Source organism: Lissotriton vulgaris, chromosome 6 (assembly GCF_964263255.1).
Source record: "Lissotriton vulgaris chromosome 6, aLisVul1.2, whole genome shotgun sequence".
Classification (NCBI taxonomy): domain Eukaryota; kingdom Metazoa; phylum Chordata; class Amphibia; order Caudata; family Salamandridae; genus Lissotriton; species Lissotriton vulgaris.
Window position 1 is genome coordinate 1,504,000,659 of NC_141694.1, and position 15,861 is coordinate 1,504,016,519.

The window sequence follows — 15,861 nt, forward strand, 5'->3', positions numbered from 1 at the left end:
CTGCACGAAGGGATGAAAGAGGTAGCCGAGTGGATGACGACCAGCCGCCTGAAACTGAACTCTGACAAGACGGAGGTCCTCATCCTGGGCTCTTCACCCTCCGCCTGGGACGACTCCTGGTGGCCTCCCGCCCTGGGCACCGCACCCAAACCGACAGACCATGCACGCAACCTGGGCTTCATCCTGGACTCCTCCCTCTCCATGACCAGGCAAGTCAACAACGTCTCCTCGGCGTGCTTCAACATCCTACGCATGCTACGAAAGATCTTCTGGTGGATCCCCTCCGAGACCAGGAAGACCGTCACCCAGGCCCTCGTCACCAGCCGACTGGACTACGGCAACGCCCTCTACGCCGGTACCACCGCCAAGCTCCAGAAGAGACTCCAGCGGATCCAGAACGCCTCAGCCAGACTCATCCTCGACATCCCACGAACCAGCCACATCACCGGACATCTGAGAGACCTTCACTGGCTCCCCGTCAACAAAAGAATCACCTTCCCCCTCCTCACCCACGCACACAAAGCCCTACACGACCAGGGCCCGAGCTACCTCAACAGCCGAATCAACTTCTACGCTCCCAAACGCCACCTCCGATCAGCCAACCACGCCCTCGCCGCCGTCCCCCGCATCCGAAGAGCGACTACGGGAGGAAGGTCCTTCTCCTACCTGGCCGCCAAGACCTGGAACTCCCTCCCTCCCGACCTGCGCCTGACCCAAGACCACCTCTCCTTCAGGAAGAAGCTGAAGACCTGGCTGTTCGAGCAGTAGCGGCACCCCCCGCCCCCCCCAGCGCCTTGAGACCCTACGGGTAGTTAGCGCGCTATATAAGTGTCACTGATTGATTGATTGATGTCTTTTTTCAACTCAACAACTAAAGAGATCAGTCGCATCGAGGCCTGATCTTAATCAAATCGCTGAAAAACAAACCAACAGTGCCATCTACTGGCCTAACACGCTAAATTAAAATAAATGAATATTTAATTTCTACATCGTAATTAAAATCATGAAATGTGCATTTTAAAATAAGAATACACATTCTTAAATTATTAAATATATTCATAAATCAACATCCCGTTCCAAATGTTTTTGTTATTATTGCAATTGCATTTAAGATTAATTATTAACATTTTAACAATTATCTATGGTTTAAAAATCAACATCCTGTTCCAAATTATTATGCACTTGCATTTAAGATTAATTATTAACATTTTGACACTTACTTCTGTTTTAGTAAGTCATGGTTCAGGTGGTCGTGGTTCGTGTACAGTAGTGGTTAATTAGGTTGTGGTTCTGGTAAAGGATTCGTTGTTTAATACACACGTTGTTAAGGATTCGTTGTTCGGGCTGTTTCCCGTTCTGCGACACTGCTCCTGTTGGAGCGATGCAGGAGTTGGTAAGAAAAGTCTGTTAAACCTCTATGCTTAAGCTTGCCAATGCTCCCTTTTCTTGTGCTGCATTTCTGTTGTCATTGGCTGTGGAATCTTTACAAATGTTGAGAATGAGAAAGTTCCTCGGGGTCCGGCTGACGAGGGCGCTTCTAGGTACCGAGCGGGTGCCTAGCTTCCAGGGCGGTGTGCCTAATAGCTATCACCCCCCCCCCCCCCCTCCCCGAGACCCATGATGTGCTGCAAACTGAGCACTCTCAATAAACTCGGTTCCACTCCCAAGGGAATCTGATGTACATAACTTGCATAATCAAAAAATTTTCATAACTGTCCTTTGGTAGGGTGGGCCTTAGCGCGCTCATACTGCCGAGGCCATTACACACACCACTGTAAATACTCACACTCACTGGTCCTGATGAATGCCTGATAGAACTTGTCACATAGGCTGAAACATGTTGACCGCTTTTTTCACCGGGATAACAGTGGACCTTTAATCTGTGTCCGTTATCTTCCACATCTTTTTTAACCTGACCACTTGGCGAAACCAATAAAATCATTTTTTTCGACACAATTGGCCATTTTATCCATCACCTCACAATCACGATACCAGCTCCGCAGTAATTCTGGCGTTGCATTCGGCCATTCCTGGTGGGGCCCGATGATGAAACATGTCACCGACCAGGTCGGTGAGTGAGGGCTTTCAAAAAACCAACAAGGGTTTTCCTTCAAACAAATAGAGTAAATTCACTTTGTGTTGCTTCAAACCTGTAGTCATTCCTCCTTTTTACATGACGCTCCTTTGTTGTTTTTGAGAATGAGAAAGTGTCAGGAACTAGGAGTAGGACAGAGTTATGGTTAGGCTGATCCTGTTACACATAGTCCATAGGCTCTTTACCATTATCAACCACCTGATACCGATAAAATAGCCACAGTTCAATCAAAACACACCTATTGGCGCCAATCTTTATTTTTTAATTGAAGGCAGCCAGCGTGGGCACACCTAAGCACATCTTCATAGCTTTTATGTATGTTTATGCTCTGCTGGCGAGCAAGCCTCTACATTAAAATAGCCGTGCAAGCAGTTTCCTGTCACTGCTAGGTGGCACAGATACCCCCGCTCCTCCCAGGTGGGTAATGAGAAAGAACCAGTTTAACAAGTGTAGGGGATCGACCATGAAAAAAACGTTGTCCTTTTTTTGCTCATAATACACAAAAAAATCCTTTCTTTTCTTTGCCCATGAGATTAAACATTGTGAGGGCATCTGAGTTACTTATGAAAATACAAGCAATACTTAATTCTTGCCTTCTTAAAATGTTTTTATTAACACTGTACCTAGAACTTTTAATATGTTGTTGATTTGCTATTTTTGTAGAAAAGTTGAAATACAGGACCAGAGGTATCACTGTAAAGCAGTGTTAACCGAGGACCATGATGTAAATAATCGAAGTAGTCCTGAATGCAGGGGTCAGACAGACATTTCCGGGTCAGCAGCATCTGCATACGAAACGGTAAACCCTGCACTCTCCTCTGAAGTAAAAGTCGGAAATGGCAAAGGACCTCAAGAGGAAAATGAATACAGTGCGGACGATATGGAGGACAAGGAAGAAGAAGACGAAGATAAATTAAGTGTCCTGCGCTGTGAGGAGAATGAAGAAGATACTGTTTGTTCTGAAGATGAAGAAGTTGGAATTGACGATAGCAATGACTGTTATGACAATGATGTTTTGAATGAGAAGGATGAAGACGACATTGATTCCGATGAGGACTTCAACGTAAATAAAAATGGTGACAGAGCAGTCGCGAAGAGGTCATCCTACATTATCAAATGTGATAGGTGTGAAAAGGAGTTTGCTTCTCGAAAACATTACGTGGATCACTGCAAGGACGTTCATCAGTGCTTACCTGGAAAAGTCTATCACTGTGATGTGTGCAGCAAATCCTTTGCCACATACAACAGCTGGAAAGAACACAAAGCGTGTGTGCACACAGAAGAGAGGCAGTTTGCATGCTCCCTCTGCAGTGCTACTTTCAAAAGAAAGAGGGACGTCAGGACCCACTACATGCGGAAGCACGAAGGGCGCGTGAAGCGTCCTCTTTGCTCTGTCTGTGGCAAGATACTGAGCTCTAGAACTGCCCTAGTGTTCCACATGAGGACACATACTGGAGAGAAGCCCTATGTATGCAGCATTTGCCATTCGGGATTTGCACAGCCCTCTCAGCTCAAGATTCACACCAGGTAAGCTCAACTTATCATAAATATATTATTTCTTGCCTTTACACATTCATTTTTTCTGCTTGTTTTTTGGTGAAATGGGGCAACCACAGGGACTTTAAATGACTCTGAATTGCCTAGGTGCAGGGTGTAGCTATGACAATAAGATTGGGGGGTGTGGGCTTCAAAATTTCCAAAAATCACGCTGAGGTATCATTTTAAAACAAATTATATGAGGAGTCAGACATGAGGGGAGTTTAAAGGGCAGTGAAAAGAGACAGGAGGGTGGGTTTTAAGGGGCACTTAAAACACATTTTTTTTTCTTTTCATACTAATCAACATTTTTAAAGCCTTCAAAACAGAGACGAAAGTGAGTGAGAGAGTTTGTTTTTGTCAGTGTGGGCCTGTAGAAATCTCAGGTGAAATCCGACAGACACTTCACCATACCGACTGAAATCATTTTTTAGGCAGATGTAGCTCCCCAAACAACCCCCCTGAAGCTACGCCCCTACCTAAGTGTTGTTTTGGAAAATTCGCAAAAGTATTTCCCATGCACAATTTACACTTAGGGTATTGTTACGAAAGAGGGACGGCCCGACAAGGGAAAATACAATGCGACCGCCTTCATGGAGGTCGCAAAGTGTATATTTTCTATTGTTGCAAGCTGCAATAGAAAATATACACTTTAAAAACATACCTGCACAGTGTGGCCGGCACCATGCAGTGCCTGCCACATGGTGGCGGGATGTTTTGCGGGAGCACTATAGGTGCCCCCGAGGCCCCATAGCGGAGGGCCGGGGGAAAGGGGTCCCACTAGGGACCCCCAAAGTCACTTTCCGCCTGCCTTTTCATGGAGGGGAACTGCCATAAAAGGGCAGGCAGAAAGGGGCACTGTAATCCCTTTGGCGGTGCCTGGGAAGACACTGACCCTCTGCTGGTCCGACAAGCTCCTTGAGCCCGTTGGAAAGCATTGGACTGACCCTCCGCCCGCACGCATTGTAAGACATCAGTCGGACAGCATCTGATGAGCCATCGAATGAGGTCCGACCGCCATCAGAATGACCCACCAAAGTATTGAGGCACACAGCTGAGGTGCAAAGGGGCAGATAATGTAAATAATGGTCTGCCCCTCAAAACGACGAATTCCAAACAGATTCGATGAGTCAACAGAACAGAAGCACAGGCTTTACTCATGTGTTTCTTTTTAGTTAAGTGCCTAGTGAAGTGCCCTAGTTTCATCTTGAAGAATTCTTAACAACCGGTTGTGGATTTTTTTTTTTTAAGTGAGGATTACTAAAAGAAGAGCCCAGCACCCATTTTAAAATGTCAGTCTTGTAACTACAGGTTAAAATATTACTGTTTATGTCTTTTCCACCAGGCAGCTTTATTTAGTTGTTAACTGTCATTAATGAGGTGAAACCTTTGCCCGTAGAGTGTTAACGTGTAAAAATGGCAAAATGGTGAAGTAATACTGCGAGAAAATGTGCTGTTACACCGCATAATTTGTGTTTTTTTCCCATATAGTTTAGTCAACCCTATTACACAATTTGGTTATTCCCTACCACATCATTTCAGTAACCCCTGTGATCAGCAATATCAATGAGCTCAAAATCCACACAGTCTTTTCCGTTATTAACAAACATGCGAATGCGTTTGTCAACGTTTCTAGATCACACCTGAAAGATCCAGGTGGAGGTGATGCAGTAATTGTGTGAAATTGCACAAGGACTCACCATTACTGTACGTAGGTTCTAGTCCTCGGAGCAGCCTACATGTATGCCTTGAGTTTTGTGAGTGAGGGAAACTTTTGTAAATCTTTAAAATGTGTAGGCTTACTTACCACCCTTGAGGAGATTTACAGCTGTTTTAAGTGAACTTATTATTGAAGTTAAGATGCAGTTGATTTGTGTGACTTATATTCGATCTGCTTTCCCCTTGTAGAATCCAAAAATAATGTAGCAGTCGGTCGTACATCAAACCATTCAAATTTAAATTATTGTTAAGAATACTGCAAGCCTAGTTTTTGGATTAAGTTCTTTACTGATGAGCATAAATAGTGCAGAACCACTAACGGTCTCTACCTAACGAGCGCTGGGAGCATCTGTCAGTAGCCCCAGTTTTCCATAGTCCAGTATGACTTACTACAATTCAGAATGATGCTGCACAAGAAGAACGTTACAGAACTTTAAAAAAACTTGGTTGTGATACATCACCATCCCAAGAATCTGGTAGCAAGTAATGCACAAAGCAAAATATGGCGGCAAACAGAATCATGTGTTCTTTCATGACACAACATGGTATGTTTTGCACATTCAATTTCATAAAATCATTTCACCACCATGTACATGTACATCTCCTCTCCATCTTCCTTCGGCTGGAAGTCTCTGATGCATCTCTAACTGCACCTATAACTAGAATTAACACTGCTTCCCAACCCCCTTACTTCTCTTCCATATACTCTGGTACTTTATTGTGCACAGCCGTGCAGTGTCCCAAATGTCTCCACTATGTCCCACCACATTATTCCTGCCTTCAGCCTATCTGACTGCACCCAAGATGTGCTTAATCCTTTGCATTACCCTTTTAGGCTATTTGACAGCGATCCACTCGCCCTCTTCTTTCCCTGTGATCATCTCAAATCGAGCGATATCCATAGCAGCATCCAATAAATAAATAATTAAAAAGACCTGAGGAAAGTTCATTACAAATCCATGTACTTTCTATAATTAACAGTTGCTTTTAAAAATCCCACAATAAAGGATAGACAATCCTCCTTCAATGATTGTAAGTACATCAATGCGGGTCGAACCTGCCCAAAATGAAGTCTTATTAAAAGAGGGACCAGATAGCGTTTACGGGGGAATTCATACAGTCGACATAAAAACATAAAATGCAGCATATCCTGCGTCGATTTTCCGTCGCAGCCGCTGGGAGCTGCCACTTTATTATAAATAAAACATTTGGGTCTAGCAAGCACCAGTGAAAAAGGTTAATGCGAAACCTAGTTAATAAAAATTTCTTGTGCGTAGACAATGAACCCATAAGATATGGCTCTGCTCTTGGGGTTGTTTTCAACATAATATATGTCCGCATGCTAGGTTTCTGTACCTCCTTGACTTCCCTGGCCAATTTCCTTTCTAATAGAAAGGCAGATTTAATTACCTCCACATCTCCCTTATTAATACAATCAGGGTTGGCGAATAAGTCCCCCGCCCTAAACTTGCAAGACTTTTCATAACATAATTCAGCCACGGAATTGCGGCTGAGTTGTCCATAGTCATGCAGTCTTTTAGGATCAAATGAGTCAGGGGGAGGTCTGGATTCAGCCACAATTTTAACCAACAGGTCAGGGGTCGCAAGGAAAGTACATCACTAACAAACTGAAACCCCAGTTCCTCATGGGCATCTAAATTAGATGTGCCACGTGGGAGACACAATAGACGTTTAATGAAATCATTCTCCGCTTTTTGTAAGGAGTCTCCCGCATTATGTTCCCATATTTCGCTGCCATAGGAAGCTATGGCCAGGGATTTAGCCTGGTAAACTTGCAGCAAAGCTCCAGTGGGTTTCTTTCCTAATTTGGAGGCAAAATTAAATATTGCTGCATTCACCCTCGCAACATCCCCCTTTTTTTTCAATATAAGGTGACCCCAATTAAGCTTATTGTCGAAGAGGACCCCTAAATATGAAAACGTGTTAGTGAGGGGAATCTTTGGATCTCCAACTTTAAATTGGTAATTCTTTTTTGGAGGGTGCCACACTTGAATGACATATGATTTGCTGTTGTTAATTGTCAACTCCCTGTCTGAGATAAATGCAGAGAAGGAGGTTAAAAGTGATTGTAGTCCCCTTTCAGTCCTGGATATGAGGATGGCATCGTCCGCATATAACAGGACGGGGATCCCTCACCGTCCTACTCTGGGGTAGTCAGCCCCTACCGCCCTCAAGACGCTATCTAATTCATTAATATAAAGATTGAACAAGAAGGGAGCCAAAATACATCCTTGCCGGACTCCCTTTTTAATATTAAAGTCCCTCATAACACTCAAATCCTGGGGGAACCTAACATTAGCTTTTGTGGACCTGTGCAGGCCCTCTAAGAAGTTTACAACACCATTTTCCATTCCCATTGCCCTCATGGACTGCCAGAGCTTATTCCTGTTAACACAGTCAAAAGCTGATGACAGGTCCATGAAGGCAAGGTGAATGGTCCCCGGACGAGCCACGGTGTACTTGCTCAGTATCAGAAAAAGATTAAGACACTGGGCAATGGTAGATCGACCCTGACAAAACCCATACTGGACCTCAAACAGAATCTTGTTATCCTCTGCCCATGATGAAAGTCTCTGAAGCAGGACCCGCCCACCACTTGTACCACAGAGTCTAAGAGCGAGATGGGTCTATAGCAGTGTGGACTGCTTTTGTCACCTTTTTTTAAAATGGGAACTATGGTGGAGGTTGCCCACGACTGAGGGCAGCCGTACTGTGCTGCATTAAAAACAGACTCCAGTATCGGCGCCCAGAAGGAGGGGTCAGACTTAAAAAGATCTGGAGGGATTCCATCAGGGCCGGGTGCTTTGCCAGCAGTAAGGCCGGATATACCTTCCAGTATTTCACCCCTCGAATCTTATTACCGCTACCTCAGGGCCAGATTGTATCATGTCATTTTGTTCAGGGGACAGTCAAACATAAGCTCATAATGGGATTCCCATTCCTCCATAGGTATATAACATTCAAGGCCACCTCCCCCTTCCTGATCAAATAATGGTTTGTTTACCAACTTCCAAAACTTCGAACTGTTTCTAAGAGTGCCGGGGTCCGGCAGCTCCCCCCATGCTTCGTCCTTCAGTGCTCCCTTTCGTTACACTAAGGCCGACTTGTTTTCCCTGCGACACGTGGAAACATCAGCTTGTATTCTGGGTTTGGTTGACAAGACTTCCTTCAGCCTCCTAGCTGCTTTGGAGCAGTGGCAATCAAACTATCTAGGACCCACCTGTGTTTGTCTCTTAACTGGAACAGATAGCAGCCCGTCGCCTTTTCAGTAATAGCCTTAAAGGCTCCTAGAACCTCTTTTGGCGAGTGTATTTCCAGTGTACAAAGGGCTAATTTGTCTGCTCAGGCAGTTTTTATATTGTTAAAGAGTATTTATTGGGTTACTTGCGACCATCTTAATCTGTGGGTTCCATCAGTTGATCGCAGTAAACCCAGCCTAGGGGCTACCCCGATTTTTCAGCCAGAGGACCTGTCAGGTGAAATGATAAAGGATTATGATCACGGAATTCGCTCTCAGTGATTGAAAAAGTGCCTACAAAGGATTGCATTGAGGATGATATTAAAACAAAATCAATAAAAGACCCATTCCCGTGTCCCTTGAACGTAGGCACCATGAAGTTAATGCAAGGGTCCGTTATAGCCATAGTGGGTGTCAGGTCTAAATCGTTAATCAAGGCATTTAACCGCTCCCCTGCAACTGTATGCTCAAAGTGGAAGCCGAACATTCGGGGACAGCCCATCTCAAGGATACAGGACATTAGCGGGTCGCCACAGGGATGTACGTTAAAATCACCAGCAACCATAAGACTATGTAGGCTATGGCTCAGGGATTGGTTTATAAATTTACTCAGGACAGTTATATTACTAGGCTCAGTTGGGGAGGAAATAGAATTGTAAAAATTAACAAGTCCCCATCTAAGAGCCCCCTTATGTGCCACTAAGGCTAAAATGCCTGAGTGTGAGGTGGGCCCTACGTGCACTTAGCACGCAACGGCCACCGAGATGTAAATCACCAAACCCCCCCCTGGTCTCCCCCTCAGCGATGGTTTAGCTGGAACGAAGAAAGCCTTATAGCCTTCCAGGAAGAGGCCACATTCTACCGACCACGTTTCCTGTAGGCAGATTATCAGGAATTGCTTCACATAGGCTATCCATCTGGGGTCCCGTAGCTTAGCAGCCAAACCCGCTATGTTCCGGGATACAAAGTTGTTCGAGCTCCTCCTTGGATACTCAGCCTTGACGACCCTTGCTTCCTGAGGTAGTGCAACCTGCCCCCCGTAGTTACTGGGTCCCGCAGTCAGTCACAATCCTCCATGCCTGTCAGTGTATCAAATCTGTTATTTAATAGCACTCTATATTCAGTACCACGCCGCCTTTCCATAAATGACTGTGGTTTCAGCAAGGAAGTTGGATAGTAAGTAGGTCCCGTAATTTTCACTCTTCCCCGGGGGCAGGGCAGGGACATGCCCCAGTATTGCTATATAAGGGGTGAATTCAGGTGGGAGATCAATGGTTGGTAGACTTGTTGGTGAAAAAGACCCAGCCTCTGGCCTCGTATCCTTCTGCGGCAAAGACGACCCTGTCCTAGTAGTGGTGGGCTGACTTAAATCTAAATTATCGATGTTAGCCGCCTTACGACTACTTAAGCCTCTTATGACCGGTGTCCCACTGTTAGGTGTTAACATCACGATATCGGCTTCCTCATCTCTGTCCCGCCCCACTCTACCTCTTACACTAGACTCTTGAGTTTTGGGCTTTTGTGGGTTTGCTAGAACAATGTCACGATGAGAGTTAGCCACCAACATTTCTAATTTAGATAACCTTGCTTCAACCCTACCTATTTTTTGTAGGATAGGATCTAAAAGGGTAGTCAACATGGTTTCTAGTCTTCCCCAAAAATCCCCCTCCAAGTAGCCGGCAGATAATGCCCCATAATTGATCTGATTCTGGTTAATTGGGTTACCCTCCATGGCGTCACCCGTGGTGTGTATTTCTGCCACGGTCACCCCCTGGTTCCCTGACATTGGTTGCGCAAGTTGTCTAGACCCCTGGTTTTTCCTATATACAACATTGGTTTTCTTAAGACAGGTAGATTTTGCTTTTGTTTTCTGTTTCCCCAACCTAATTTATGTTTAGCTGGGCTAAGTTCCTGCTCTTGAATTACTGAGGGCATTGTTTCATTTAATTGTGAAATATCAGCCTCTGGCAGTTGACTCCACTGTTCATGGGGCATAACGTGATTAGGGACAGTCAGGACATCTGGGAAAGCAGGGGTAAGGGAAAGCCTACCTTGCGAGGTAAAGGGCTCCAATGATAACCTGCGCTCCGTTAATATAATTTCGTTATTAAGGACAGATTCAGCCCTTGATAAAAAGGCATCTAAGGTTCCAACCACACATTTCCCTGCCATTACTTTCCGTCTACTCATTATAATCTATAAGTGTGAACAATATAAAAAACACAAAGTCTACACCACAGTACAAATACAAATTTACGCCCAAAGACTAATGCAACATAGGCATCCAGAGAACAAAATGAATTAAATAAAATACTTCGGTACGTAACTCTGACAAGATCAAAAATATGATCCTAAAAGCTTATACATAGGCTGGTTGGCTGTTCAGCAATGCACGCATGCCCTTAAAAATATGATAAACTCACAGATGTGTGATGTAATTTAAAATAAGCTAATTACAAAACAGTTAAAATGTAAATATATGGTTTGAGAACAATGCCTTCAAACTCGCTGGGGGCCAAGCAGACGCATGCAAAAGAGTACAGGTGAAAAGGTGCGAAGTGTGAGTACCTATTAATTCCAAATTAGATTATAGGCTAAGTCCAAGATCCAGGCTTCAGTGGGTATCCACTGATATCAGAATCGTTCTATGAATTCAATTCAGTGCCTTGGGTATTTGAACTATCACAGTTCCTTACTCATGCATCCCCAGTATGATGCGAGGATTAAAGACTTAAAGGGGTGGCCTAGCCCGGCCTCAAACTGTCTCTGACGGGCACAGACGGGCCCGCCTTTGGCCCGGGCTTCGCCCGGCGCTGCCCACGCGCGTCCCGCGACGTGGGAACCCTGCGAGCCTTTTACCCGCCTCCTGGCGCTTGCTTGATACGTTGGCTGTGTGCACGCCGCTGGTGCTACTGGGAATTGCAGTCCCGTGATTGGCGGCGGAGGCGGCAAGATGCCGAAGGATGCGGTGGCGGTGGCAGCACTGTTGCTTCCAAGTTAGTGTCCCCGGTATTGTAGCAGGGCTCCCACAACACCGGAGCCCTGCGAGAATTTTAAGCGCCTCCTTGCGCTTGCTGGATACGTTGGCGGCGTGTGCGCCGCAGGTGCTGCTGGGAATTACAGTTCCGTGATTGGCGGAGGTGGCAGCGAGATGCCGAAGGACTCAGTGGCGGTGGCGACAATTTGATCATCTCATTTTTTGCATCTCGCAGATTCCCCCAAATTCCACCTCCCTACTCCATCTTAACCACAGCTCTGACAGTTTTGTGACAGCCTCTCCTTAGCTACTTAAAAAGAGACTCCAGTGGCACAGAACAGTAATTATAAGCCCATACAGTTTACTTTGGTGCCTTCCTAAAATTCCCTGTGCTTGTCATCACCAGTTGTATACTCTTCTTCACTGTGCTGTTTATCCTTCCAACAAAACCCTTTCCATGCTAAATTGCTACATTTGACGAAATCCATCCATGCTTGGAGCAATGTTTAATTACATTTCTATTATTTACAACTGAACATTTTTTGCTGTAAGAACACTTTGAAATGTTCACATTGAAATTAACGAATTCATCAAAATTGAGTTGACTGCATGATCCTGCTAGTATTAGCATGGCAAATGCAAAAAGAACAATTGATGGACATAATGCAGAACACTGTCATACATTTACCCCAGTACAGAGATCTGGGCCCCAATCCATAGTTTTTATGCTCACCATGCCATTCCAGTTTGGACCCAGTCATATGCAAATCAGTCTTCACCCTGCTTCCAATGGAAACAGTCCAGCTCGACTGCCAGGCCAGGTCCTCCCTCGACTGGAAACAAGCATCCCAGGACCGGTTTCGGGCTTTCAGACCTCATTAGCCAGGATAGCTTGACTCCAGTGGCATGGAGAGCACAGGACTCACGTCTGGGCATACCCGTCCCACTTGGGGTGACAAATGCAAGAAGAACAATTGATGGACAGAATGCAGAGATCTGGGCCCAAATCCATCGTTTTTTTGCTTACCATGCCATTCAAGTTTGGACCCAACCATATGCAAATCAGTCTTGAACCTGCGCCCAATGGGAACAGTCCAGCCCGAACTGCCAGGCCAGGTCCTTCCTGGACTGGAAACAATCATCCTAGGACCGGTTTCGGGCTTTCAGCCCTCATCAGCCAGGATAGCTTGACTCCAGTGGCATGGAGAGCACAGGACCCATGTCTGGGCATACCTGTCCCACTTAGGTTGACAAATGCAAGAAGAACAATTGATGAACAGAATGCAGAGCAATGTCATACATTCACCCAAGTATAGAGATCTGGGCCCAAATCCGTCATTTCTTTGCTCGACATGCCATTCCAGTTCAGACCCAGCCATATGCAAATCAGTCTTGACCCTGCGCCAATGGGAACAGTCAAGTCTGAACTGCCAGGCCAGGTTCTCCCTGGTCTGGAAACCAGCATCCTAGGACTGGTTTCGGGCTGTCAGCCCTCATCAGCCAGGATAGTTTGACTCCAGTGGCATGGAGAGCACGAGGCATATGGTAGGTCCAAACTGGAATGGCATGGTGAGCACAAAAAATCTATAGATTTAGGCCCAGATCTCTGTACTGGCATTATTCTGCATTCTGTCCATCAACTGTTCTTTTTGCATTTGTCAGGGGAAACACGCCAAAAGATGCCAGGTCTAACACATGTCCCTTCCAGCTGAAAGTAGGGAGAACTACCCACCCTCCTGGGAGTTCTCTTCACTAAGGCAGAAGAACCTGGACAGACCATCTGCATTGGCGTGTTCTTCCACCGTAAAGTCCATTCCCTGTAGGGAGATGGACCACCTCAGCAGTTTTGGATTTTCACCCCTAATTTGCATCAACCATCTGAAGGGCCTGTGGTCTGTCTGAACTCGGAAGTGAGTCCCAAACAGGTATGGTCTCAGCTTCTTCAATGCCCAGACCACAGCAAAAGCTTCCCTTTCTATGGCACTCCACCTCTGTTCCCTGGGGAGTAGTCTCCGACTAAGGAAGACTATAGGCTGGTCTAGGCCCACTTAGTTCAGTTGTGAGAGCACCGCTCCCACTCCATGCTCTGAAGCATCAGTCTGCACAACAAATTCCATGGAGAAGTCGGGTGCCTTGAACACGGGTGCCATGCACATGGCGGCCTTCAGGGTATCAAAAGTCTTCTGGCAGGACTCAGTCCAGATCACCTTCTTGGGCTCGTTTCTGGAAGTCAGCTCTGTTAAGGGGGCAACAATGGTGCCATACCCCTTAACAAACCTCCTGTAGTACCCTCTGAGTCCTAAGAAGGCCATCGCCTCTATCTGGTTCTTTGGGGGCTCCCAAGCCAGAATGGTGTCAATCTTGGGTTGTATGGGTGCCACCTGGCCGCTTCCTACCTGGTGTCCTAAGTACAACACTGAACCCTGCCCGATCTGTCACTTACAGGCCTTGATCATGAGGCCTGTCCTCTGCAGCGCCTTCAACACTTCACCCAGGTGCTGCAAGTGTTCTTCCCAGCTGGAACCGAACACTGCGATGTCATCCAGGTAGGCGGCACTGAAATCCTCCAGCCCAGCCAACACCAGGTTGACCAACCTCTGAAAAGTGGCAGGGGCATTCTTCAACCCAAAGGGCATCACCCGGAACTGGTAATGAACTTCTGGGATTGAAAATGCTGACATCTCCCTGGCCTCATCGGTTAAGGCAATCTGCCAGTACCAAGATGTTAAATCAAACATGCTGAGGAACTTGGCAGCTACCGAACGATCAATGAGCTCATCTGCTCTGGGGATGGGGTGTGCGTCAGTCCTGGTGATGGCATTAAGCCCACGGTAGTCCACACAAAACCGCAGTTCTGGAGTGGCACTGGGTGCAGCAGCCTTTGGGACAAAGACCACTGGGCTGGCCCAAAGACTGTTGGAAGTTTCGATCACTCCTAACGCCAACATCTTAGAGACCTCCTCTTTAATGCTGGCCTTGACCCGGTCAGTCAACCTGTAAATCTTGTGATTCACAAGAGGGCTTTCACCAGTGTCAACGTCATGGGTACACCAGTCAGTAACCCCTGGTGTCAGGGAGAACAGTGGGGCTGTCCCAACAACTGGTGACAGTCAGTCTGCTGCTCTGGAGTCAGTGTATAGGAGAGGATCACATGTTCCAGTGACCCATCGCACCCCTTGGTAGACAGGAGGTCAGGGTGAGGTTCACTCTCCTCTTCCACACCATCATCTGTCGCCAAGAGTATGCTCACTTCGGACCTCTTGAAGTGGGGCTTGAGGCGGTTCACGTAGAGGACCCTCAAAGTGTTCCTTGGAGCCTGCAAATCTACCAGGTAGGGGACATCACTTTTGCGCCCCATAACCTCAAATGGCCCAGTCCACTTGTCATGCAAGGCACAAGGTTCCACTGGGGCCATGTCTCACACTTTTTGCCCAGGTTGAAATACGAACAGTGTGGCATTGTGGTCATACCACTTCCTCATTTCTTCCTGGCTTAGCCTGAGCAAGTTTCCTGAGAAGGCAGTTTGGTTTCTGAAGGCCAGCATGTAACTGAACACATCCTGGGGAGTTTTACTGGGAGCTGCCTCCCAGCCTTCCTTCACCAAACTCAGAGGTCCTCTCACAGGGTGACCATACAGAAGCTCAAAGGGACTGAACCCAAGAGACTTCAGTGGTACTTCCCTGTATGCAGAGAGAAGGCACAACAAGAGGACGTCAAACTTACAAATCATGGGTTCTGTTAAACCCTTAATCATGCCCTTCAAGGTCTGGTTGAATCTCTCCACCAGACCGTTACCTTGTGGGTGGTAGGGGGTGGTGAACATGTAGATTACACCACACTCCTTCCACTGGGATGTCATATACTGGGATATGAAATTGGTCCCCCTGTCAGAAACCACTTCTCTGGGTAACCCCACACTTGAAAAGATCCCCATTAACGCCCGGCCCACCACTGGCACCGTTGTTGTCCTGAGAAGGATTGCCTCCGGGTACCAGGTGGCATGGCCCACCAAGACCAGGATGTACCTGTTGCCCATGGCTGCCTTGGGATCCAGTGGCCCCACAATGTCCATCCCTAACCTTTCAAGGGGCGTTCCAACCACAGGAAAAGGTTGGAGAGGAGCATTGACCTTCCTCCCACTCTTACCGCTTGACTGTCAAGTTTGGCAAGACCTGCAATCTCCATCTGACTGCCTTCGCATTTGGGACCAGAAGAAGTGGGTGACAAGCCTGTCAAAGGTCTTGTCCTGCCCCAAATGTCCTGCCAAAGGCACGT

The 15,861-nt window shown here is 46.5% G+C and overlaps 1 protein-coding gene across 1 annotated transcript in view; it reads left to right on the plus strand.

Annotated features, from left to right (window-relative positions):
- Window positions 1–15,861, plus strand: part of LOC147709066 (uncharacterized) — a 152,147-nt gene that overhangs the window by 71,793 nt on the left and 64,493 nt on the right. The window contains 1 exon segment of the mRNA XM_086927672.1: window positions 2,759–3,622. Coding sequence (XP_086783798.1) covers window positions 2,759–3,622 — 864 coding nt within the window.